The sequence below is a fragment of the Rhea americana genome, unplaced genomic scaffold (genome assembly GCF_003343005.1).
Source record: "Rhea americana isolate MKP2758 unplaced genomic scaffold, rheAme1 scaffold_13, whole genome shotgun sequence".
Lineage (NCBI taxonomy): Eukaryota > Metazoa > Chordata > Aves > Rheiformes > Rheidae > Rhea > Rhea americana.
Genome location: NW_028185372.1, coordinates 458,875 through 480,913, shown reverse-complemented (window position 1 = coordinate 480,913; position 22,039 = coordinate 458,875). Strand labels below are relative to the sequence as shown.

General features: G+C 43.1%; 1 protein-coding gene across 3 annotated transcripts in view; it reads left to right on the top strand.

The window, feature by feature from the left end:
* PDZD2 (PDZ domain containing 2) overlaps positions 1 to 22,039 on the top strand; it is a 143,062-nt gene that overhangs the window by 81,126 nt on the left and 39,897 nt on the right. For 2 of the 3 annotated variants that reach the window (XM_085326291.1, XM_085326290.1), the window contains exons 3-5: positions 6,127 to 6,269; positions 7,073 to 7,205; positions 9,315 to 9,479. The exons of the other annotated variant lie outside the window; for it this stretch is intronic. In XM_085326291.1, the coding sequence (XP_085182417.1) occupies positions 6,127 to 6,269; positions 7,073 to 7,205; positions 9,315 to 9,479 (441 nt within the window). The remainder of the gene's footprint in view (positions 1 to 6,126; positions 6,270 to 7,072; positions 7,206 to 9,314; positions 9,480 to 22,039) is intronic. 3 annotated transcript variants of the gene reach the window in all.

The following is a 22,039-nucleotide window of genomic DNA, read 5'->3' as shown; positions in this document are numbered from 1 at the left end:
CTCTCTCTCTCTCTCTCTCTCTTTTTTTTTTTTTTTTTTAACTCTTTCAAGTGCTGGAGAAGATACTAAGAGGCATGGAATGGCTTTGCATCGTATGGACATAGAAACCAAAAAGCCTGCAGTGCCTCACTGCGGAGAAACATTGTGGGAGGCAGGAAAGGACAAAGAGCTCTTGTCTTAGAATGTTAGATATAGGAATATAATCTATTGATAAAGGAATTTAGCTTTTTATTTTCCTACTTTTAATTGTTTTGGAATTGTTTAGTTTTGCTTGTATAGCCCTGAAAACAAGACCTGAGGTAGCAGAAAAAAGCAGGAACCCTGCTGCCATACCAGCCTTAAAAATATCCTAGTAATGTCGGATGAAAAATGTACTCATTATCCACTAATGAAATAATTGCTTTGTTAAGAATCTGCAAAAATCAGATTTTGGCTTGATTTTCTGATCCGCAGTCATTCACAGTAGTATGTACGGTGTGAAGAGTGATGACTCTTGACTGCATCTTGAGATTGACACGTTTGAGCTAATTGCCTGGTATCTGATCATGAAAGTTAATTTGCCAGCTACTGCTGTCTCTCTCCCATGTGTCTAATTGGGAACGGGGACAGTGGGAGGCAGGTTGGGGAGGAGGCATGATTTGACCCAAGGCAGGGCAAGTAGCTGGCCTTCCTCAGGCTTGCCAGGAGAAGTGCTTTTAATTTGTTGGAGGTCTGTGAAAGGTGTGCTGGTGTCCCACGCTGGCTGCCCATCAAGGAGGCTGATGCACTGGCCAGGACTTGCAGGGCTGCTCCTATGCGCTGGTCTGCATGCGGTCCCGTGGCTGCATATTTCTGTATGGGAAATACTTCAGCTGCGTATAATTGGCACCTTGGCTGCCAGCTCCTGTCAAGACTATTGTGATCATTTTTGTTAATGTGTGAATCTTTTTTGCTTTAAGTGTCGAGTTTCCGAAAACAGCTTTGTGGGCAGTGAGGAGGAACTGGCCGTTTGCTTCTGCTGCTGTTATGGGTGAAACCTGTGAGATGCCTATAGGGGAACCAGCCCCTGCAGACAGATGATCAAAATCCGTGGTGAAATGCCAACTGGGCGTCCTGTCTTCTGTGTTAGGGCCTGTTACAGTGAGTGCATGGATACAAATCTCACATGACGACACATGATTATTGGTATTCCCCTCAGTGCTTATCTCTGTTTTTCTTTTTTTTTTTTCTTTCTTTTTTCTTTCTTTTTTTTTGTTTTTGTTTTGCAAAGGGGCGCAAATGCTGAATTGCGGCTGTGACAGAAAGTGCTGCTTGTAGACAACTATTTTACATTTTCCTTCTACTATCTGGCTTTTTAACTACTTAGTGCATTTCTGTTTTCCATTTGTTTACACCTTGCTCCTGACAAGCCTTTCCCTCTCTAATATAAGATTTCAAAGCAATTTTTCCTTTGTGAATATATAGATTTGCAGCTTCTTGAACACTGCACAGTCAAAAATCAGTCAACCCTCTTTAAACCCTGCAATTAGCTGGTGAAAGAAAGGGGAGAAGAATGGTTCTGACATATTTTATTTATTTTTTTAATGCTTAGAGGAAAAATGCTCCTTTTTGTTTTATTAATGATGTGCTTATGAAATTGAGCATTTGATGGTATGCACTCGGAGCAGGCGGAATGCAAGCTTCCCCGCGTAGCGCTGGCAGTGGGTTTCCTTTCTGATCTGTAACACACTAGCTTATTCCAGATGTAGACTTGTTCTGAACAGAGACTGTCTAATGTATAATGGTTTAACGGTGGAGAAGGATGGCCTGCAGGGACTGACTTCAAACTACCAACTGTATTCTCTGTTCTCACTTGTGGTCTGTTACATAAGATGACCCATTTTTTTGCTTGTGACTAATCCAAGTAGAATATTCGTACTGTCTTAAAACCATTTTAATTATTTGTAGCTTAGGCACTTTGAAGTTTATCATCTGCAAGTGGAAAAAATCTGATCCAAAATGCTGCCTGCTTAAAAGAGCCAAGTTAGGAAAAAAGTTGAGTCACGTAAGAATGATGTAACTAGAGGGGGGAATTAGCATTCCAACTACAGCCGTATTAACTTGGCCATTTATGTTTACTCTTGCTGTAGGAGTGCTGAAGGAAGTAAAAAATGTGGGTCTGGGAGGGACTCAGAGAAATCATCTGCTCTCATCTTCTTCTCTGAGATCACCTTAGACGGATGGTTGTCCATCATGTCCATGAAATCTTCCATCGGAGGAATCTGCAGTCCCCTGGTGTAGGCAGGTCCGGTGCTGCTCTTGGTGATAAGCAAAGTCCAGTGTGATGGATTTGAGCAGAGTTAGAATTTGCTTTGGGCTGGTGGGAGCAACCAAGTAGGGAACAAATCTCTAACAGAAACTTTGGATACTCATTCCTTTGGTATCTCAGAGCAAGCATGGATGTATTTCTGAGGGTGCCTCTTGGCTGCGTCTCGGGTGAAATGCGTGAAACTTAATGGCTTGCAAGGCACAGATAGTCAGCCTGGGTCATCTAATGAGCCCTTCGGCGTTCGCGCTCTCTTTGTTGTTGGGTTTCCTTGACWTCAGCTAAGGGCAGATGTGGGCTGGTCTCCCTGCTCTTTAGAAAGGCCAGAGCAGCRCCCTTCTGAAGGGGGCATCTGACCAGACCTGGGATGCAGCAGCTGCTTCGCCTCTCTCAGTCCTCGCTGAGGATATCTGGAGTTTGAAGTACCCGGCTGGACAGTCGTTGGCGTATCTCTTTGCCATAGGCATGAAATGCTTTTCCTGAGAGAGCTTTTGGGGCGTGTGTGCAGATTTATTGTGTTGTTTATAAATGAAGTTACGAGAATTACTCTGAGTGGATGGAAAAATCCAGAAGTTAATAGGAATATGAAACTGGCAGCAGCCAAGCAGCAACCAGAATTGTGCAGCCGATCAGAGGAGACTGTCCAGTAGTTAAACTCATCTTGCTCTGAGCAGGGATTAGACAGGCTCCAGGGACAGTGACATCAGACCTGCAAACTGCCAATTCTAGCTACATTTGAAGTTTCTCTTGTGTATTGTAAGTCTCCAGAGCTGTGTGAATACACCAGAATCCTAGCTTTCGTTTGAAGACTAAGTGAGCTTGTAGTCCCTTTGTTTATAAAGGAAAGCTTGAAAATACGATCCTTAAAAAAAATTAAAGATATAAAATGAATCATTCTGCCTTATTTATTTATTTGTTTAAGTTCTGTGTTGCTGAACCTAGGAATCTCCAGTAACTCAAGGAAATTGGTTTTCAATAAAATTTAAATGCATTTAAAAATCCCTGGATTCAGCCTAGAGCTTCACTGTTAAGGCTTTACTGTGATGGAGTCGCAGAGGATACGTGTTCAAAGCAGCAGGGTTTCCCGGTTGGCTGTGAAATTTCCCGTGCTGCTCTGTGCAAAAGAGATAGCTACCGCACGCGGAGGGGAGGGGATTCTGCCGAGCACCCCCTTTCTCCAAGAGACCTCAAACAGAGGCTCTGGATCTACTTTTTAAAACRTTCAGCTCTTAAAAACTTGGAATGAGGCCCCTCAAAGGTATGCATGTATATTTTGGGGTGGGAGTTTGCTTTGTAACAGCACCAGTGTGCTTAAATAAGTAGCTATCAAGCTTTTATCAAGAAGAGTGAAAGAACAGGGAGGTGATCTGATTTCCAGTCAATGCTGAGTTGCTTATTCCAGTGAAATGCCTGTAGATGATCAGTGGGAACTCGAGGGACAGCCTTTTCTTTTCCTTTCTTTTTTTTTTTTCTTTTTTTTTGTAAACAGTATATGAGCGTGTCATTTAAAACTAGTGAAAGAAATGCATATTTGGGCACATGCCCGCTTGTTTTGCTGTTTTGAGTGTGGCTGGATTTTGCCACCCATATTCAGACTAAGTAATGCCTTGCTTTGCAAGTGCTTTTGATTTCAATGGGACTTCAAAGGGAGTAAGACGATTCTTGTATTAAGAGCAGCGGAGTCTTATAATTTGCTGCTACTGAGTGTTTTGCTAGGTAAATGAATATTTGAGTGTGGATCAGTTAAGAGTAGCTTTTTTTTTTTTTTTAATGCCTGATAGGTTGAGGAGCGCAAGTAGGCACTGCGTGTTGTAGGCCTTTGCATAACTAAAATTCCACAGAGCTTTTGCACATCGTTAAACACAATTTGATGACTGGATTGTTAAATTTTATTGAAGGGTGTGCTTTTAACTGAATTTGGCAGCTGGACACTCGGAAGTGCATSTTGTGAGGAGACTAGATTGTCATCATTTTAGCCTAGTCTTGGTTTAGGGGAGGCAGAGAGATTATATTTCTCAGTTATACTATTTTTATTATGGGTACAAGGCGCTTTATAGCAATTAATCTCTCTAGAGCGTTCTTGTGCTGTAGCTAAGGTCTGTTTTATGTGTAGATAAATATAGTTGACTCTTGCCCCTGTGTTTAACAAGATGCTTCATGTATCAGTCTAATTTATCTCAAGGTGTTCTCTGTCCTGACATGCCCTGTTATTCAACAGGAGACTTGAGTTTTTATCAATGTATTTAGGATCCCATTAAACCTGTTGGGATATTGCTCATGTGCTTGGCTTTCAAGTTAACAAATTGCCCACAAGTGTATATGCTTTCAGGATCAAACTTTTGGATTACCTTTTAAGACACTAGGTTTGTTTTTCCTGTTTATCATACCTCTAGTCTTGGGGCTGTGTAATGTCAATCTATTATTTATCACTTTCTTCTTAGATACTGATCTAGATACCGTCATCTTTTTTCCTGTATCTGAAAACCTTATCTGGCATTGCATTTAAACATCTCAGCATAGGGCCCCAGTGGTCTTTTTTATTTATTTTTTTTTAAGGGCAATTTGCAGTTAATAAAGAAAGACTCTGCTGAAAAAAAGTTGGCTTATAGTCTGCAAGTTGCCAGAGACCTTAGGTTCACTGATATACTTAGCAGTTCCATTTCTCAGAAACAAGCAGTGATTTTTACATGCTCTTCACAGGTTGCATGAAATTTTAATCATTGCCACTCCTTGAGCATTTGTGTACTGCAAGAACATCACTTGTGTGTAGAACARAACCTGTCAGGAATAGATGCCCAGAGAGATAAGCCAGTGCTGAGTGACTTCAGCAAACGGCCTGAAAAATATACCCTAATTGTGTATTTTCCTGTGTCTTCCAAGCTTGAAAACTTCATAGAATTTCTCATAATTCTGCTACCCTGATTCTTCCCTTCTCCTTGAGAGACTCCTAGCAATTGCCTAATGTAGCTTGCTTGCTTGCTTGTTTTTCCATTTTTGTTCTGCTACTATCTGCCACTCTTGTATTCCTTTGGGTCCAGTCCTTCCAGTAGGACTCCTCAAAGCTAGTTTTTGTTCTGCATTTTGTATTGCTCCAAAGTTTGTAAAGCACTTTTGGGGAGAATATTTATAATCTATTTAAATAAAATAAAGGTGTCATTATTACCTTGCCTCTATTGAAAAGTTATTCTGTGTGTAAGTTTTATTATTTCTGGTTGGTACAACAGGTGTCAAATAGGGGAATATTTGATGGGCAGCTGAAATTTTCTTTCCTATRTCTCAAGTACTGCAAACCTCTCCGGAGAGGTCAACACTGCAGTACGAGGCAAGACGAGTACCTGCTGCAACAGCAGCTGTGTTACAGCGGTGTTCGAGGTCCCTCTCGAATGGCCTTTTGCTCTCCTGCAACCCGTTTGCACAGCTACTACAGATCTTTGACTTTCCTCTCAAGACAGTTTTGGCAAAGGGGCTCRAAGCTGCTAATTGCTGCTGGAAGGATCAGGGCATAGCGAGCAGCGGTTCTGCATAGCTCGGAAAGAAGCTGCAAACAGCCCTGCAAGGAAATCTCCACATGCTGAACTAACCTGTGCTGCCTCCTCCTTTCTGCCTCCTTCGCTTGGACCACAGATAACAAAGGCAACTTGCTCAGCACAGCTGTATAGCTTGAKCTATACAGATGTTTGGTGATGGGCAGGAAGGCTGTCAGCCTGCAAATAGCTCCCTTCTGTAGCCTCGCAGCCCTCGCCTACACCCCTGTGCCTGTGTCCTAAACCAGTAGGCATTTTCAGGACGCTCTTTTACTGTCTAAATGCAAATTCAAGGACTCTCTGCACGTTTTCTCCCAGCGAGAAGGTTGCCGTATATGGAAGATGCATATACTGAAAGGGACAGATGGACTGGGAATCCAGATAACAGGAGGCAGAGGGTCGAAGCGGTCCCCTCACAGCATCATCATCACCCACGTGGAGGAAGGAGGCCCTGCACACAGGTGAGGTGACATTGGTTCCTCTGCGAAGCTGAAGTACATGTGATTGACCATCCATTGCCATCACTATTAGCTGAACTCAAAAGACAAGCTGGGCAATTTACYCCACTGCTGTTGAAAATGTTGTCCTTGTTACAGAAAGAAAATATGGGATTTTTAGCTTAAAAGCTTGTTTTTGTGGTTGATCAGAGTGCCCTTCCAGCGTGTTTAATCTAACRTATAGAGTAGTCAAGCAGTTACTTTCATGACAAGTGTATACTGATTTCTCTGAAGGGTAGTACAATAGGCCCCAGATCAACTATGACTGCTTTTTCTTGGCCCCCAACCACTTGGTAACAGAGCCTGGAAAGTAACCCAAGTGACCCATGGGAAAGGGTGAGGACATAGTCCCTGCATGCTGGCAGTGTGTCCTGGACATTCACTGTGGACTCTTGGCCCAGGGAAGCGAGATCTCAGTGTGGCTGAGAGCACAGCAGAGCTGTCCTGCTCGAAGGGGGTGAGCCTTGGTCATCTCCAGCAGGACCTGGGGRGGGTGCAAGGGGAACTTGGTCCCAGAGGGAAGGGGGAACGGCTTTGTTTATAGTACGTTCCTRAACGATTTGCTGTGGAGCCCCTTCTGAGCACCCTTCTTTGTTCCTTYGACTTCCCACCCTTAGGGCAAATAACATGGCCAAAAATCAATTTGAGTTCAGCTTTAACCAAGTCACGTCTTTTGCATGTCTCTGCACACCAACATATACTGTCTAAGTACAGCATCAGCAGAAGATCCTCTTCTGTAGCTCAGTGTTCCTACTTGGTTTCCATAGGGACGGCAGATTGACATCAGGCGATGAGCTCCTCATGATCAACGGGCAGTCGTTGGTTGGGCTTTCCCACCAGGAAGCTGTGGCCCTTCTTCGCTCTGCAGCTGGTCTGGTGCAGCTGGTGGTAGCTAGCAAGGTACGTTCAGTAAATCCTTTGTGCTCGTCCTTGGTGATCCCCTGAATGGCTGTTTAAAAGTGTTTGTGTGTGTGCTGTATATAACAGGCAGATTTTTAATAGCTGTGATACAAGGCTATGTGTGCACATTTGCTTCTCTAAGTTTAACATACAGCTATTGAAAAACGTATCGGTAGCTGCGTTAGATTCGTGGCAAATCAGCAACATATAGGCCAACTTAGTAATTTGCTTATATTGTCGCAGTAGTTCTGTGTGCAAATGAGACTGTATTTATTCATGCAGAGATTACTTAAGTTCTGGCCAAAAACATTTTCTTAAAATATAYATAGCCTGCTAAATAAAGCAAGCTCTTCTCAGCCTCTTCAGATTATGCCTGTGTAGCCTCTGCAACTCTTATCTCATGTCATATCTCTGTGCTTGAGGTCTCTTGATGATGATCTTTTAGTTTGAATTCCTTAATTTGTCCTCCTTAATAGGTTGGAGTGAAGTTATTGCAGATAAAGTAGCATGAAATTTCAGGGAAATGAGAGTGGAACTCATTTATCAGTAGGGCTCTTTAGTTTGCTTTCATCACAGGAGAGATTAGGGGGGTTTTGCACAATACTTTTCCTTTGAGAAATGTCCGCCCACCCAAGTTCGCTCTCTTCCCTCAGACCACAGCTTGCTTGTCCTCCATTTGACTTGATGCAAGTGTTTGTTGGTCTGCCAAGCCACGTCATGGAAGTGACTGAGGTTCCTGGTGTCTCAAGGATGGACCTGTGGGGGCAGGGACAGGTGTGAAATTGGGATGGTGGCAGGAACCTTTTGGGCAGGATTCTGTGTATTTACTTACTTTTTGTAAGCTTCACCTTTAGGTTGCTCTAGCCTGAGTGGGGTTTAATGTGGGTTTAATTTCGGGATGCTCCTACAGCTTCCTGGAGTGCTTTATGCTCCTGTTTGTCTAGAATAGACTTTGCCTGATGATATTCAATGCCTCATGATTCAACGCAAAGAGCTTGTGTCTTCTCTAATGTTTCATTAGAGAGAGGRGTTTCATTCGAGACCTTCTGTAGGCTCGCAATGTGGTGTTAGCCCCACCAGTGTTTATTCTCAAAACAAGACACTGAATTGAAGTAGGTACACTTTGTACTTTGTTTAGACAATTGGGCCTCTTCCAGAAAGCAAGAGTGTAGCTAGCATAAATTACTTCCTAAAATTATTTCTTTGTTCATGTAATAACTACATCGAAATAATMACGAATAAGCTTACAGCATAAAGCTCTTCACAGATCTGATCAAACTTTGAATCTTTTGGCCCTTACTCTGTGTACTTGGACAATTTTCATGTCACTAGGAGGGGAACTTGGTAACCCAAGCAACTGAGGATCTAATCTTTGCCTTGTGTCAAGCAATTTGAGGAAAGATGTAAATAGGTGAAGTGTTCTCCAGCAGATCTTTTTGGATATTATTTGTTAGTATGGGAAAGCAGCCTTGCAGTTTGGCCTGGTGAGCACTCTGAACACAGGATCTGTTCTGAAAGCAATAAAATGAGACTCTGTTTCACCGCTGCCTTTAGTTTATGCACATGTTTATCTACCGGAAAACATACCAAAGAATGGARAGAGGTCCTTAAGGATTCGGGACAAAGTAGATACAGGATTGGTGGGTCRGTTTTCGTTTTGTTCTGCTAAGTAGTGTTAACAGCTTACTATTCTTATGCTGTAGATAGAATGCAAGTGAAAGAGAATATCTACAAGGAGAGTGCAGGAACGCAGAGTGTGATTTGAGAACATGATGAAATGAGTAATGAGTTCTCTAAACTCTGAGTCTTCTTGCAATGACATCTTAATAAATTCAGGGTATGGAGGAGCAGGCTGTTGGAGAAGCATTTATTTTAAATTCTCTCTTATAAAATCTAAACGTTTTAGAAATTTATTGGCCTATGCTTACTATACATGCACTTTAAAATCAGAACTGATTTTTATAACTGCAACATTATGAGCAAATGGAAATATGTAACTGGGAAAGATTATCAGTGAGCTCTCACCAGGCAAGGGAAACGGAGCACTTTTGCCTGGACTTTAGTGGTTCTCTGCATGTCATATAACCTGTTTTGTTGTGTCTCTGGTAGGAATCTGCTGAAGGGGATTTTCTGAAGTACCCATCTACCAGTTTGCCAGACTTGCTTAGCACTTGCTCAGTCCAAGACACTATCTCTTGCACTGATAATAAAGAAAATGAAGAGCCAGAAGAAGATGCGAAGGGAGTGAATGTGGTTCCTGAAACTTTGGTTGCTGTAAGTGTGGTTTTGGTGATGTTTTTACTCTGTCCCTTGACATCGGTTTGTATCTGTCGTGTTCTCCTCCAGCCGGACACAGAACGGGTCTTCGGGCCAGGGCGATCTGACCCAGCCCTGCTTTGCATTGACAAGCTTAACTGGTGATGTGATCAACTGTGGCTTCTGCCATCTCTCTGTTACTGCGCCATGGCAAAGCAGCATCACGGGGAGTAAGAGCTCCCGTGTCCTCCAAGTTATGTGGCAATGTGGGATTTCTTTCTTTTCTTTTTTTTTTTTTTTCCCTCTCTGTTGCTGGATTGTTTTCCACCCACTTCCAAATGCTTTTGTTGGAACTGATGAGAAGTCTCTTGCATGGTTTGCATAGTAACACACTCTTTTTTCTCTTCCTTTTGTAACTAAACTTTAACAGTTTATGATCCAATACTTCAAGTTGTTATTTGCTCTGTTGAAGCCAAGAGACTTTGGGGGAAGAACGAGTTTCTGGCTGTGAACTGTAACTGAAGCTCTACTGAATAAATGCTGCCAATTGATAATCTCACTTGTATTCCCTTCAGGGCTGTATTCAGCAGAGATTAAGTGGATTATTGTTATTTATTTCTAATGTAGCAGTTCTCAGAAGCTTCATCTGTGTCCTGGACCTCTGTTGTRTTGTGCAGACACAGAATAAAATGATGATCTCTACCCTAAAGAGTTTACAGCCAAGAGAAAGCGAGTGGATTCAAGTGAAGGTTTTGTCATTTTCTTTTTTCGTCTTTCTCCCTCTTTTCTGAGGCAATTATAATAAATCTCTTAAACTTTTGGAAGGACTTATAACATGATGTATTATTTAGTGATTTGTTTTTATTTTATATTCTGATACTTTCCATCTTTCATGCAACAGATCTCTCCCCAAGATGAATACCTAGCTGATGCTGGTATTCACTTTATACCTGTGTACTGTCTCCAGTTTATGTGCTTATAACAGTTCCTGCTCTCAAACAAGTCTTTTGTGCAACAAGTTTTGTTTTCTTGTAGCTTTGTTTCTGCACAGTCTTTTCTCTTATGTGCCAGGCTGACTATTTGTGGGAGGGAGGGAGAAATGAATAAATTAGAGATGCTTAGTGTTGATGATAATTCTAGTATTTGTGTGCTAACTTGAGTGGACATCTGAGCATTCTTTTGACTTAAAAAGTATTTTGCAATTCTTCTTGATGTTATGCTTCAAATTCTGGTAATTATTTGCAAGGCTGTGGCTCAGCAAACCTTGAACATTAAAATCAATTTTTGCAATGCTTAGTTATATAGGGCTTTAGGATGCAGCTATCTAACATTCTAGTGAAATTTTCAGCATACGTTAACAATTATTTGTCGCTCCATATGCCCCTGAATTTCCAGCAAGGGTTTTGTGGTTTTCAGTGATGGCTTTTTTGATGTTATCGGATATTTCCTTTCCAGATTAATAACACTAGGGGAAACTCAAGGTAGCATGCACGTCACTGAAGACCCTACCAGACAAGCCCACCGAGGGTCCTACAGCAGAGTTTGTAGCCTGCCCTGAATCTGTACCAGTGCCACTGTTGCTGTTAGTGGTGCTATCCTGATTTTAAAGCTAGCTTGATCATGTCTACCTGTGTGGCAGTCTTGCTTCTGATGRTATTACCTCTATGCTTATATAATGCATTACATGGGGGTTAGGAGGAAAATCCTAGAAATCCGTGTACAACAAACACATTAGAAGAATGGCATTCCATTCTTCTAATTTCTCTTCTCTATTTCTATTAAACTTAATTGATTTTATATACTTATTTGGGGGTGGTGGTGGAATTCAGAGGGATGTAGCCCTACTAAGTTATTTGTGTCTCTTGGGGCCAAATCGTCTTCCCTTTTTACTTGAGATGAAATGAAATCCGTCCTCTTCTAATCCAAAATGTGGGATGCCTTTGCATTCCCTTTGTGTGGTTGCCATCAGGAGTACAGGACATGACTCTCTGCAGCGCGAGGTGGGCGGTCAGTACAGTGGGAGACTCACTGTGGGCTCACCACGTTGGCAGGGCTAGTGCAGCCTGCTAGGGAGAGCTGAGCCAGGCACGCGCGTAGGAAGGTCGATGTATTGAAGAGATACTTCATGCATTGCTTTACTTGGTCTAGCAAGACAAAGAGGAAGATTTTTTCATAGTAAGGCTTTTTGAAGCCAATTTGAAGGTCAGCGTGAACATGAAGCGTCGCCTTTTTTTTTTTTCTTTCAAGTAACTATGTATATCTAATGTATATAATCATATATATTCTGGCAAAATTGTTTTGGAAATTGCTGTTCTCTGCTCCTCCAACTCCCTTGATGATGTTTGTATGGTTTCTTTCTCTCATATATATATACTCCATATATGTACTGTAGATAAGAGGTGACAGTGTGAGTGATGGTTGAAGCAGAAGCTAAGCTTTTCTGTTCTTTTACCCTGGAAAATATAATGGAATTATACTTTCAGGGAGTAGGTACTCAAGGTCTGGACCAGTGTAACTGAGATCGTGAGCTCAGTTTCAGCATCAAAACCCTTCACTTGGGAAGTGATTCCCAGCTCAACTCTGGTCAGGAGTTATCTTACTCACCCGTGGTTTCTCACCTCTGACAAGAGGTTAATGAGTTTTCTTTCTTATTTTGCAGTATTTTAGAGCCTGAAAGGGATGGTGTCAGTGGTGTCACGTCCTGGGTGGTTAGGTAACAAAAAGTAATTCAATATGATTTATCTTCAGCTGCGGGTCCGCTGTCCCTTTTTGTAGTCCTAGAGTCTGCCTCTGCCGTTCCCCCCCGACCGCTTGTTGCTGCTGTGCGAAAGGCCAAGTGAACAAGGAAAACTTTAAAACTAACTGTGTGCAACCAGCCGTTGTGCAGTGCAGCTYGCTGGGCTCAGGGGCAGCTCTGTCTCGCTTCTGTAGGCTGTAGTTACTGTGGGAGGCTGGGGGCAATAACAGGCAGGTATTTGCTGACCAGCGTTAGGTAATTCTAATTCTGGAGTCTAGGCGTAGAAGATGCTACCAGATTTGCAGCACCAAAGATTTTGAAAGCTCTTAGCATTGTCCAAGGTCTTATTTCATTAACTTCATTATGAGTATAGTACAGTGCTGAGCAGAACCATAAATTATAGTCCTGCTATTAGTGAGTTAGTGCTTCATCTTTTACATGCTGAAGTAGGCACGGTGCTTCGGGGCGGAGGGGTCCGTATCCCTTCCTGAACTCTGCAGAAYGCCCTGGGAGAGGGAACCCCCGGCAGCTTGCAGGCGCGCAGTGAGGGCTCWCATGAAGTCACGTATGGAGCCAAAGGGATGTGGCATCAGAAATAATCATATACAACTAAGACGTGTACCGAAGTCGTTGTCCTCGTAGATATTCAGAACTCAACTGGAGCAGACCCTGGGCAACCTGATCTAAATTATGTCCCCTGTGAGAGGACACATTAAAAAAAAAAAAATCTCTTTTAGCCTGCTGGCTCTTTAGAGTTTTCCCTGTGACTAAGTTCTTTAAAACCTTAAGTTTTGCCCCAGTGTTTCCCACTTGGCAGTGTTCTGAGCTATTCAGCTTCTTCAGGAGACAGTAGAAGAGTTGTTAGTGTTACTTGAAAACTGTAATTTAAGACAAATATCACTTGTAAAGCTTGCTTAAAAGTCCATTTGTTGTGTCACATTAATAAAAGTTTCATAAGCATAATTTAACTGGAGCTCTGTTTCTAGAGTCTTGTTATGTAAAATCATGTTTAACGTGAAACATCCCTTCAAGTTCTAACTTTAATAAAACTCATACTGCTGGGCAGGAAAAGGATTACACTAATATCCTTAAAGTGCATTTCTTTTGGAGCTAGTTTGACCAAAATGTTTCTTAACTTCAGATATGAAATACTGGGCCACAGAGTTTGTTTTAAATTGTCCTGAATTACTTTGGGATTTTAAACTCTCACCCCAAATCCATATTTTGCCTTGTGCAATTGACATTGATATTTTAAAATGTCATTATTTGTGTCCAAGTGAAATAGGACGATARGGTACTATTTGCCTTGGACTATTTATTTTTAATTCTAGCATTTCTGTTGCTTCAAATTRAACCTGTTTGTCACTATTGCTGGATGGCAGAGCAACCTGGGAAATGAACTCGACAGAAAATGGATCTGCCAAGAATTTGCAAAGTRTCTGATGACTTTGGAGCATTTTAGGTGCCCGTGTAGAGGTGTGCACCATTCCTAGTTGCTTCTGAAAGATTTTTGCTGTTGTTTCTGGTGCTATTGTTCAATAGAGGACAATCAGATATTTTCTTTGTTAAATATTCAGCTGTAATGAACAGGTTCATGTGAATGGATGGATGAGAAAATCGAAMAAGTTAACACAAAAGGACAGTCTCTGCCTGGGGAGGCTTGAGTGCGCAGCTCCAGAGGGAGAGCAACGCTGGAGATGCTTGCTGCTGGTGTTTGGGGGAGGAAAGAGACTGTCCTTCTGACAGTCCCCTCCTCTCTTTCCCACCCCCTCTGCTCCAGGGCTCTAAAACCCTTTTGCTAGTATTGAATCATTTTGTGTTGACCTGAAGTGCTCAATGTGTACCTTAATCCAAGTTGTGGGTGCGTTGCATGTGGAGACTGCTGTGACCCACCAAGATCTGATACTCCTACTGTAACAGAAACAGGATGTTGCTGGTTAAAGTTTAAATACCAAGGTTTTTTTTGCATGAGCTAGGTTTCTTTATCTGTGCCAAAACCCACTTACGTTTTTGGCAAGGCTTGCTGCTGAAATTGGATAAATAAACCTGTTTTGTGAATATGCAGAAATGCATTTGTTTCCTTCCACCTCCTCTTTTTTTTCTTTTTCTTTCTTTCTTTTTCTTTCTTCCTTTTTTTTTTTTTCTTAATCTGAGCCTTAGGAATGTTTAGTTATTTCCCATTGCGAGCCTTTCTGTCTTACTGGAGAATCCATATGTAATTACCTCTAGCCATGCAAACATAATAAGGAAGAAGGATAACAATGCCATAAGTTTAAAAACACTCTTGGGGTCAAAAGTTCTTCTGGAAACACTGGAAGAGCATTTCAGAGAAAGCATTAGCATTGAAAAGGAGCAGGAAGCATAACTCAACAATTAAATGTGTGCAGAGCGCAGGGAGGGACCCTCGTTACTTAGAGGTCTCAAGCATTCGTTCCCATTAAGGTACTGCAACCTCAGAAGAGGATGCTGAAACATTAATCACTTTTCAAATAGAATTGCATGTCTGGAAAAGTGAGAAAGACCTCTTGCTGTCAGTAATCTGCTTTGCATTGAAATATTTCACTTGGAAAGAAGACGATGAGCACGGTGTGAGGCTAGGATGTGGCCTGCCCTCATCTTGGGCTAGGTCTTTAGTCTTCGCGGCGAGGGCTGGAAGTGTTTGCAGTTTCTGGCTTATTCTGACTGATCATCTCCTTTGGCACTGATTTCCCCCCTTTGCAAGGACAGACGAGAACAGGGTCCAGCCTCAGCTTAGCACATCTGGGAGCTGCTGGACATCTATAATTACTGCATTTGTTCAAGTCTGACAGTCTTTCTGAGATAAAGTCTCATCGAGCGTATCTGTGGGTCTGTGCTTCTGCAGTGCCCTTCAGTCATGCTCTGGCTGAACAGATGCACTAGGTTCTACAGTGAATCGAGAAGACCGGTGAAATGGAAGGTTTTAGAGTAAATATAGTGAGGAATTTGGGCAAAAGAAAATGACAAAATTTTTAGGACCAAATCTTGCTTGCCTAATGTGACTGATCCTCTTGTGTGTGAGTAACCCTGTTGTCTCCAGGTGCCATGTCACATGAAAAGAATCTGTTGCAATTCTTCTGTATTGCTGTGGGCTTGCCCTAGAATTGCGAAGGGCAGATGGTGGTGTTGGGGTGCCAGCAAGGAGCTGGGGAGAGTATGGGAGTTTGTGTGCATTGTATGATTTTGGTGAGGGGAAGAAGTGATGGAAAGCTGCTAGGGTATGACGTCCTTTAAGTACTGTTTTCCACAGGTTCTAAAATTTRTCTGTCCTAAAGACTTTTTAATGGAGATAGGTTCTTGAGGTCAGGAGAGAGTTTCCTAGCAGCAGTCGCACACTTGCCTGTTCCTGACTTCCAGCCATCCTGGACCACTTTCTCCTCCCTCTCTGTTAAGGACAAGCCCAGGGGAAATTGTTTCATCCAGAGACTGATTATCAACAGGGTTCCTTGTAGATATGATGCAGGCTACAAGCTATGAAATGTCCCCTGTTGCTTTGGCTAGCGGAAGATAACCTTTGTGATTTGACCATAAATATCAGCGTAGACAATGCCCAGAGTTACAATTCTTGCTCTTCCATGTAATGTGTTTGAAAGCCAAGTCAGCACAGTGRTAGAAACACAGTTTATCTACGGTACAGGTTCTGTATGTTTTGTTTTTCTGAATGAGGGTTTTTCCTATAAAGCAAAAGATGCACAGTACAGCCCATCTCTCCTTTGGCTGTTTGGATAACTGCCCAGCTTTGAAGGAGATGAACTGCCTTTAACAAACTAAAAATAACCCCCTCGTGGCACTGGAACAAGACAGATGCTGTCACAGCCATCCAGTTCATGTACATTAGCAGAAAGATGATAAAGGCTCTAGGATTTGAGAGTTAGCGTGAATGTCGTATCATCACATCTGCAGTTTGTTTATCTGCAAATTCTTGAATGTGTACGCAGTCCAGTCTTGGTTGGGTTCAGCTCAAATGTACTCTGGGTTTACTGTGCTTGAATAAATACAGCCTATGTAATACATAGGTTTCAGGTATGAAAGGACTTAATGCTTATGGATTCCATATTCTCTCGTGTACTTAGGATGATATAAACTGGTTTTAGAACTGAAATCCAAAGCTTTCTACCAGCTGTGTCATGGGAATGTTCTCTGCAGCTGTGGGTTGACTTCAGTATTAGGGAGGTCTTGCTCTGTTCTCAAGAGAGCTGTTTATTTTGAGGATTGTCTATTGCTGCCTTTGTCCCTCACCCCAAGTAAAAAGGTTGTAATTAAAAAGATCTGAAGCAGCTTATGGTTTGTCATAATGTATGGGCTCCAGATTTGTCCTAAACCATGAGCATTTATTAAAGAAAGCAGCTGAGGAGTCAGACCAGCTTTCACACAACTTGAGTTCCATGTTTGTCTCCTCTGTTTACCAGGGCCAATCTTCTGACAACTCTGCAGCACATGGAGACATCTCGTGGCCTATGAATATACTGCATGCAAACATGTTTTGATTTTAGGGGTGATAAAGCATAAAAAAAATAAAACGGCAGTGATGTCTTTGTGAACCATTTCAGAAATGSCCGCGCTTGATTTTCTTCAGCTCAGAAGATGTTTGTAGTAAAAATCATGATATATTGCAGAAGAGTAGTAATCTGGYCCCCAAAGCACTGGGAACTGATGGGTGGGAGCATCTTACTGTTTACAAGGACTTGTGGCTATCTGTGATATCCTCTTCTTGGAGAACTTGGTTGCATTAGCCATTTCCTGTGTTTTTTCTATTTAAAAGGATATTTGCAATGTTTGGGTCTTCAAAACTTTTCTGTTATTCTTAGCAACCATTTGGAAATTTGAAACTTAAACCTTCTTTTACTTGACTACGGCCCTGACCGTAAAAATGCCATAGCASCAGGGAGTCTTTGAAACCAGCTCATTTGAAATCTTTGTACATTGAGAACTTGCAGGCTGCCAGCATCCTCTGGGCCATGACCAGAGCATGACCATGCTGCATTGCTGATCCTAAGCTCATTGAAGCATGTTATGGGGCACAGGAAGCTCTCATACAAAATAAAATGAGCACTGTGTAAGATGAGAGCAACTGATCTGTGCTGCAGCRTGTTTGCATTCTGTGCGCTGAGCGTGTGCAAGTGGTAGGTGCTACTGCATTGGTGTTGATAAGTGTCAAGTTATATTTCACGTGTAGGTTTGTGTGTGACTAGTTAATGGACTTGGTAAACAGCAATTAAAAAAAACGGAATTCTGTACCTACTGAAGCTGAAAATAATGCTCTTGCTAGCAACTACTGCATGACCYGCAAACTGAGGCTTTTGAATGTGGGCATTCGGTAGAGTGATAGACCAGGCATTCTTCAAGAGACCACTTTAAAGGCTTCTGTTTTGTTTATTTAGCATTTCCACCTATTCAGCAAACMGGGCAGCTCCCCTTCTGGAACTTTTATCTGACTTCCTGATCTCCTTGCTTGCACATGAACACAGAGGTTTCCAACACTTTCTTTATAATTAGTGAATGGAGGCCTGGTTCACATCCCCTTTCCCCAGGCAGAAGGAAGTGCAGGCTGCGTTGCGGTACCGGCGCAGGAGTTCCCAGGGCCGCTGCGGGGGGAGGCTGCCGGCGCTGTGAAGTCCAGCCCAAACCTGAGCCCCCCTGGAGTCATGCTGGAGGTTTTTCCAAGAAGCCCAACTAAGGCACTAAATGAGCACTGACACGTAGGCTGGTGTTCCTCCTCTTCTCCGTCCCCGTTTGGATATTGGCACTTGTGCCGTGACCATGTGCAGTGGCGATGCCGTATGAAGAAGGGAGTCMTGGAGCTCGCTCTGGGAACGGTGGGCTCTGGGCCACCAGCCCTGTGGCTTCGGCCAAGGATGCCCTCTTCTCCAGATTCGATCCGGGACATTGACAGGGTCGTACCTCTAACRTAGGTGCGTTCTGGCTCCTCCTGGTCTCTTCAGCCATCCCTGAGGCTTTGCATGTGTTATAAAACTAGAGCAGTAAACAGCGGAAAGCTCAGTGCCTACCCTGATTTAAAAAATTTGCTTTGTTTGCGGTGTTAACACYGCTAAATTACAGTGTTGTGCTTTGTAATTTTTCTGGGGAGAGTGGGGGGTGGAATCAATTAAACAGAAAAAGAACTAATTTAAAAGTGGAGGTATTTTACTTTGCGAGGTAAGCAGGCCTGTGGAGCTCCTTGTCTGCGAGATGCATTTAAGGCTTAAAGCATGCTGCGTCCCTGAAAGCAATAAATAATTGCATGAATTACTGGAACAACTAGAATTATAACAAATCTTCCAAGAAAATCCCCCAAATTTGGGGAAAATTTAAAGCCTTTACGGCATCAGCTAGTCTCGAGGGACTAGAAAGACTTTCCGTAGAGACCAGGCTAATCCAGATTTGTGTAAGGCCGTTTTGTGCCTTTCTCTGAAGGGGCCAGTGCTAGCCGCTCTTGGAGACGCGGTGCCGGAGCACGGCGTGCAGGCTGGGTTTGTTCTGCCGGCTGCCCTACACGCGTAGCAGTGTTGGTGCTTTCATGATCGACTATGAGCGCTGCTCAAGGAAAGGCTGTCCTGCCTTTGGCAGGACCGAGGAAGTCGAGAGCCGTCCCGAGGAGCTCGTACATCATTGCTGTGTGCCGGGGCACGGCCGTTCCTCTCCGAATGTGTCGTTTCGGAGGAGGCAGTGGACTTGCTCCAGTTGGTTTGACTCTGCTGGTGCAGGTATGAGCGAATTTGGTGAGCTCTGGACAGCTCAGGTTAATTTTAATCTAATTCTCAGTGCTTGCTGCCTCCTAGTTTCACTTCCCAAATATCACGTTAAATTTGTCTGTCTTCTGCTAAYGCTCTTCAGCGAAGAAATCCAGCAGGCTCTGCCTTGGGGAGTTAATGGGCTCACTGCTGGGAAAGACAGCAGCTTGGGAGCTCGGCAACAGCAGCAGTAAAGCAGTTTGCTTATTGAATTGTGTCATCCCACGTGTGCTGCCTTGTTTTTGTAAATCGGTGGTGATTGCCAAGCTGTTTGTGGTTAAACAAYGCAGACTCTTTATAATCCTGCTCCTCATCTTGCCTAATTAAGGGCCTGGTCACGCTGGAGCTCTGCCCGAGGGAGGGCTCCGGGGGCGGTTGTTCGTCCCGGTGCAGTGCCGGGGCTGTGTGTTCGTGATAGCACTCTTTCCTTTGAAATCAATTGAGATGTCACCATCGCTTGATCCTGGAGTTACTTAATGAACTGGCAGAATGGTCTCTGTGTTTAGATGTCTCAAAACTACTGTGCGTATTAAAACTCCCCTCGTCCTTAACGACGAAACAGCGCTGACCAGGATTTATTAGTTTGGTTTAATGAGAGGCATACAAAACTGAAATAATAAGCTCCGTTTCCTTGAAAGCAAGGAAAATTAAAATGGCATGGTTACAATCCTGGCAGCTGGCTTGAGACAGTAAAACGATACTTTCACGTGTGGCCAGAAGGATAAGGTGGAGCTGCGTTTTTTTTCTCGTCTAAGTTACGACAGTGCAGCCCTCGTTGGAGCCAAAGATTACAGACACACTACTATTGGGAGTTATTGAATGCTTTGTGGATTGGATTTCTGAGTGTTTTCAGAGTAGGATAAAACCCTCGGTGGTTTATTAGACAAGCTCAACAACTTAAATAAGATCTACTTTATAGCACRTATCATGCGGGCTAGAATGTCTTCCCCTAAATGTTTATAATCCATGTCAGAGAAGTATTTTTGCTAAAATAAGAAATAAACAGAGACATAGGTAATTTAGATGTTTTTACTTTTTACTGGAGTCTGAAGCCAAGTTGGATAAAATGTAATTTCAGGAAGCCGCTAAGAATGTCTTCAGGCTGTACTTTATGTTTGCACACACATGCCCTTCTCCAGCCCATACGTGCAGTTGGGTGTTTCCTGTCTGCAGGCTTTTACAGCCTCTAGGATTGCACGTAATGACGTGAAGGGATGGGTTGCATTTTATTAATGGAGGTGGCAGTTCTCTCYTATTCTTCATCCTACCYGACCAGGCTGAAATTTATGTAGTTGCAGAATGCATCTGCAATTGCTTCTGTTAYGTAGTTTAAATAAATAAATAAAAGCAGGAAATCTCTAAAACAAAACAAAACCCTGTGTAGCAGGAACTCAGGATGTACCAAATGGGTGGCTCTTGAGCCCTGGCTCCTGAGYCCTGGCTCCATATGGGAATAGGATATAACAGTGCGGATTAGAGGGTGTCTAGGCTGCTGCCAACTGACCTGAGTTTCTTCTCCTGCGCTCTGAGTTGCGGGAAGCTGAGTAGTCATGTCAGGTGCAACATCCCGTGTTCATGTGCAGTGCGGAAATGAAACAGTTCTGCAGCATTRGACCATGCTCAGGTCCCTGAAAAGTGAGATTGGATCCATCACTGTCAGGAGAGAAGTCCTCTGTGTCTCTGGGCTGGGATTTGCTCCAGGGCTGGGAGGATGCCCAGGAGATGCTCTGAGCATCCTGGTCCCTGTTCAGGAGGRGTCTGAAGGATGAGTCTTTGCTCAGTCCCCATGCAAACGCGGTGGAGAGATTAGAAGGAGGAGGCTCAGTGAGAGCAGGCAGGCAGCATGCTTGGCACTTCTAGCTGCAGTTTTGGGGCACTGGGAGAAGATTAGGGAGGAGAAAACAGTAAGAAGCAAAGGCGAGTGGAAGATGGGAAGAACATGAGATGCTGAGAGAGATGGCAGGGAATCCAGCAGGAGTAAAGAGGGTAACTTGGAAGAGGCTCAGTTCATAAGGATAGGCAAAGATTAAGTGGTGAGATTACTTACGTAAATAGCTGTGCTTTTCCATTGAATATGCAGATTGGTCTTACCTGTGTATGAACTCCAGCTCCCTTAGGCAGTTGACTTGCTAAATAAACACAGCTGTACAGCCTGGTACCACCTCACGCTGCTGCGAGAGAGAGAGAGGCAGCACYGTGTCTGCAGAGCGGAGACAAAATTGCCTGCTTCATCCAGGCAGCCTCGCTTGGTTTTCTCCATCCCTGTGCTTCAGATATTCCTCCTCTGCAGCATGAATGCTGCTCCTGGGCACCTGATTGATTCTCCCTGCTCTAAAACCACAAGGTACATGATTTGTGTGCGTCTGAGTGAGTGATGTCTGCCCTGTGCGAGGGAGGTGTTCTCTCCTATACTGGCTGTTCTCGCTTACATGGTCAGTTCCAGTACAACTTCGTGCGATCCGTTGAAGTCCTGGCTCACTACTGAACAGCCGTATTGTAGGCACGCTCTCAAGGAGATACTTTGGTGATGCTTTGGCTGTGGCCTAGTCAGTGRTGGTTTGGGTATTTTGCAAGGGGGCTTTTTGGCCTGTTTTCTTATCTCTTTCTGGAAAGAATCCCTCATGAGGATAGGCAAATTATAGGCACTGGTTTTACTAGACTAATAATTATTTTGTTCTTTAGATGAATTCACATTCTGTGGAATGGTGTTGTAGAGCGTTTGGTATTGGGGTGGACTCTCAGGTCATTGCTGCAACACCTTGAAAAATAACAAATGTGCAAGTTTTAAAACGATGTGTAACTCTTAATATTGAAGAGAGATGAGTAAAAAGACAAGACTGAACAGTGGTTTTCACTCTAGATCCCTGTTATCTACTGTCTTTGTCTTTTCCTGAAATTTTTACCCTTTGAATTGAAATCATAAGATCTAGACTCTGTGCAAAAGATTAGTTTTGGTTTTCTTGATTTTGGGAAAAGAGGGATTGCAGGATGGGAGACAAATGCTGTGCTGAAACAATTTTGCTGTTTTTAATTTTGAAAAATGGGAGTAGAATTTATTTTTAGCAAAAAAAAAAGGTGTGTTCAGTTGTTTG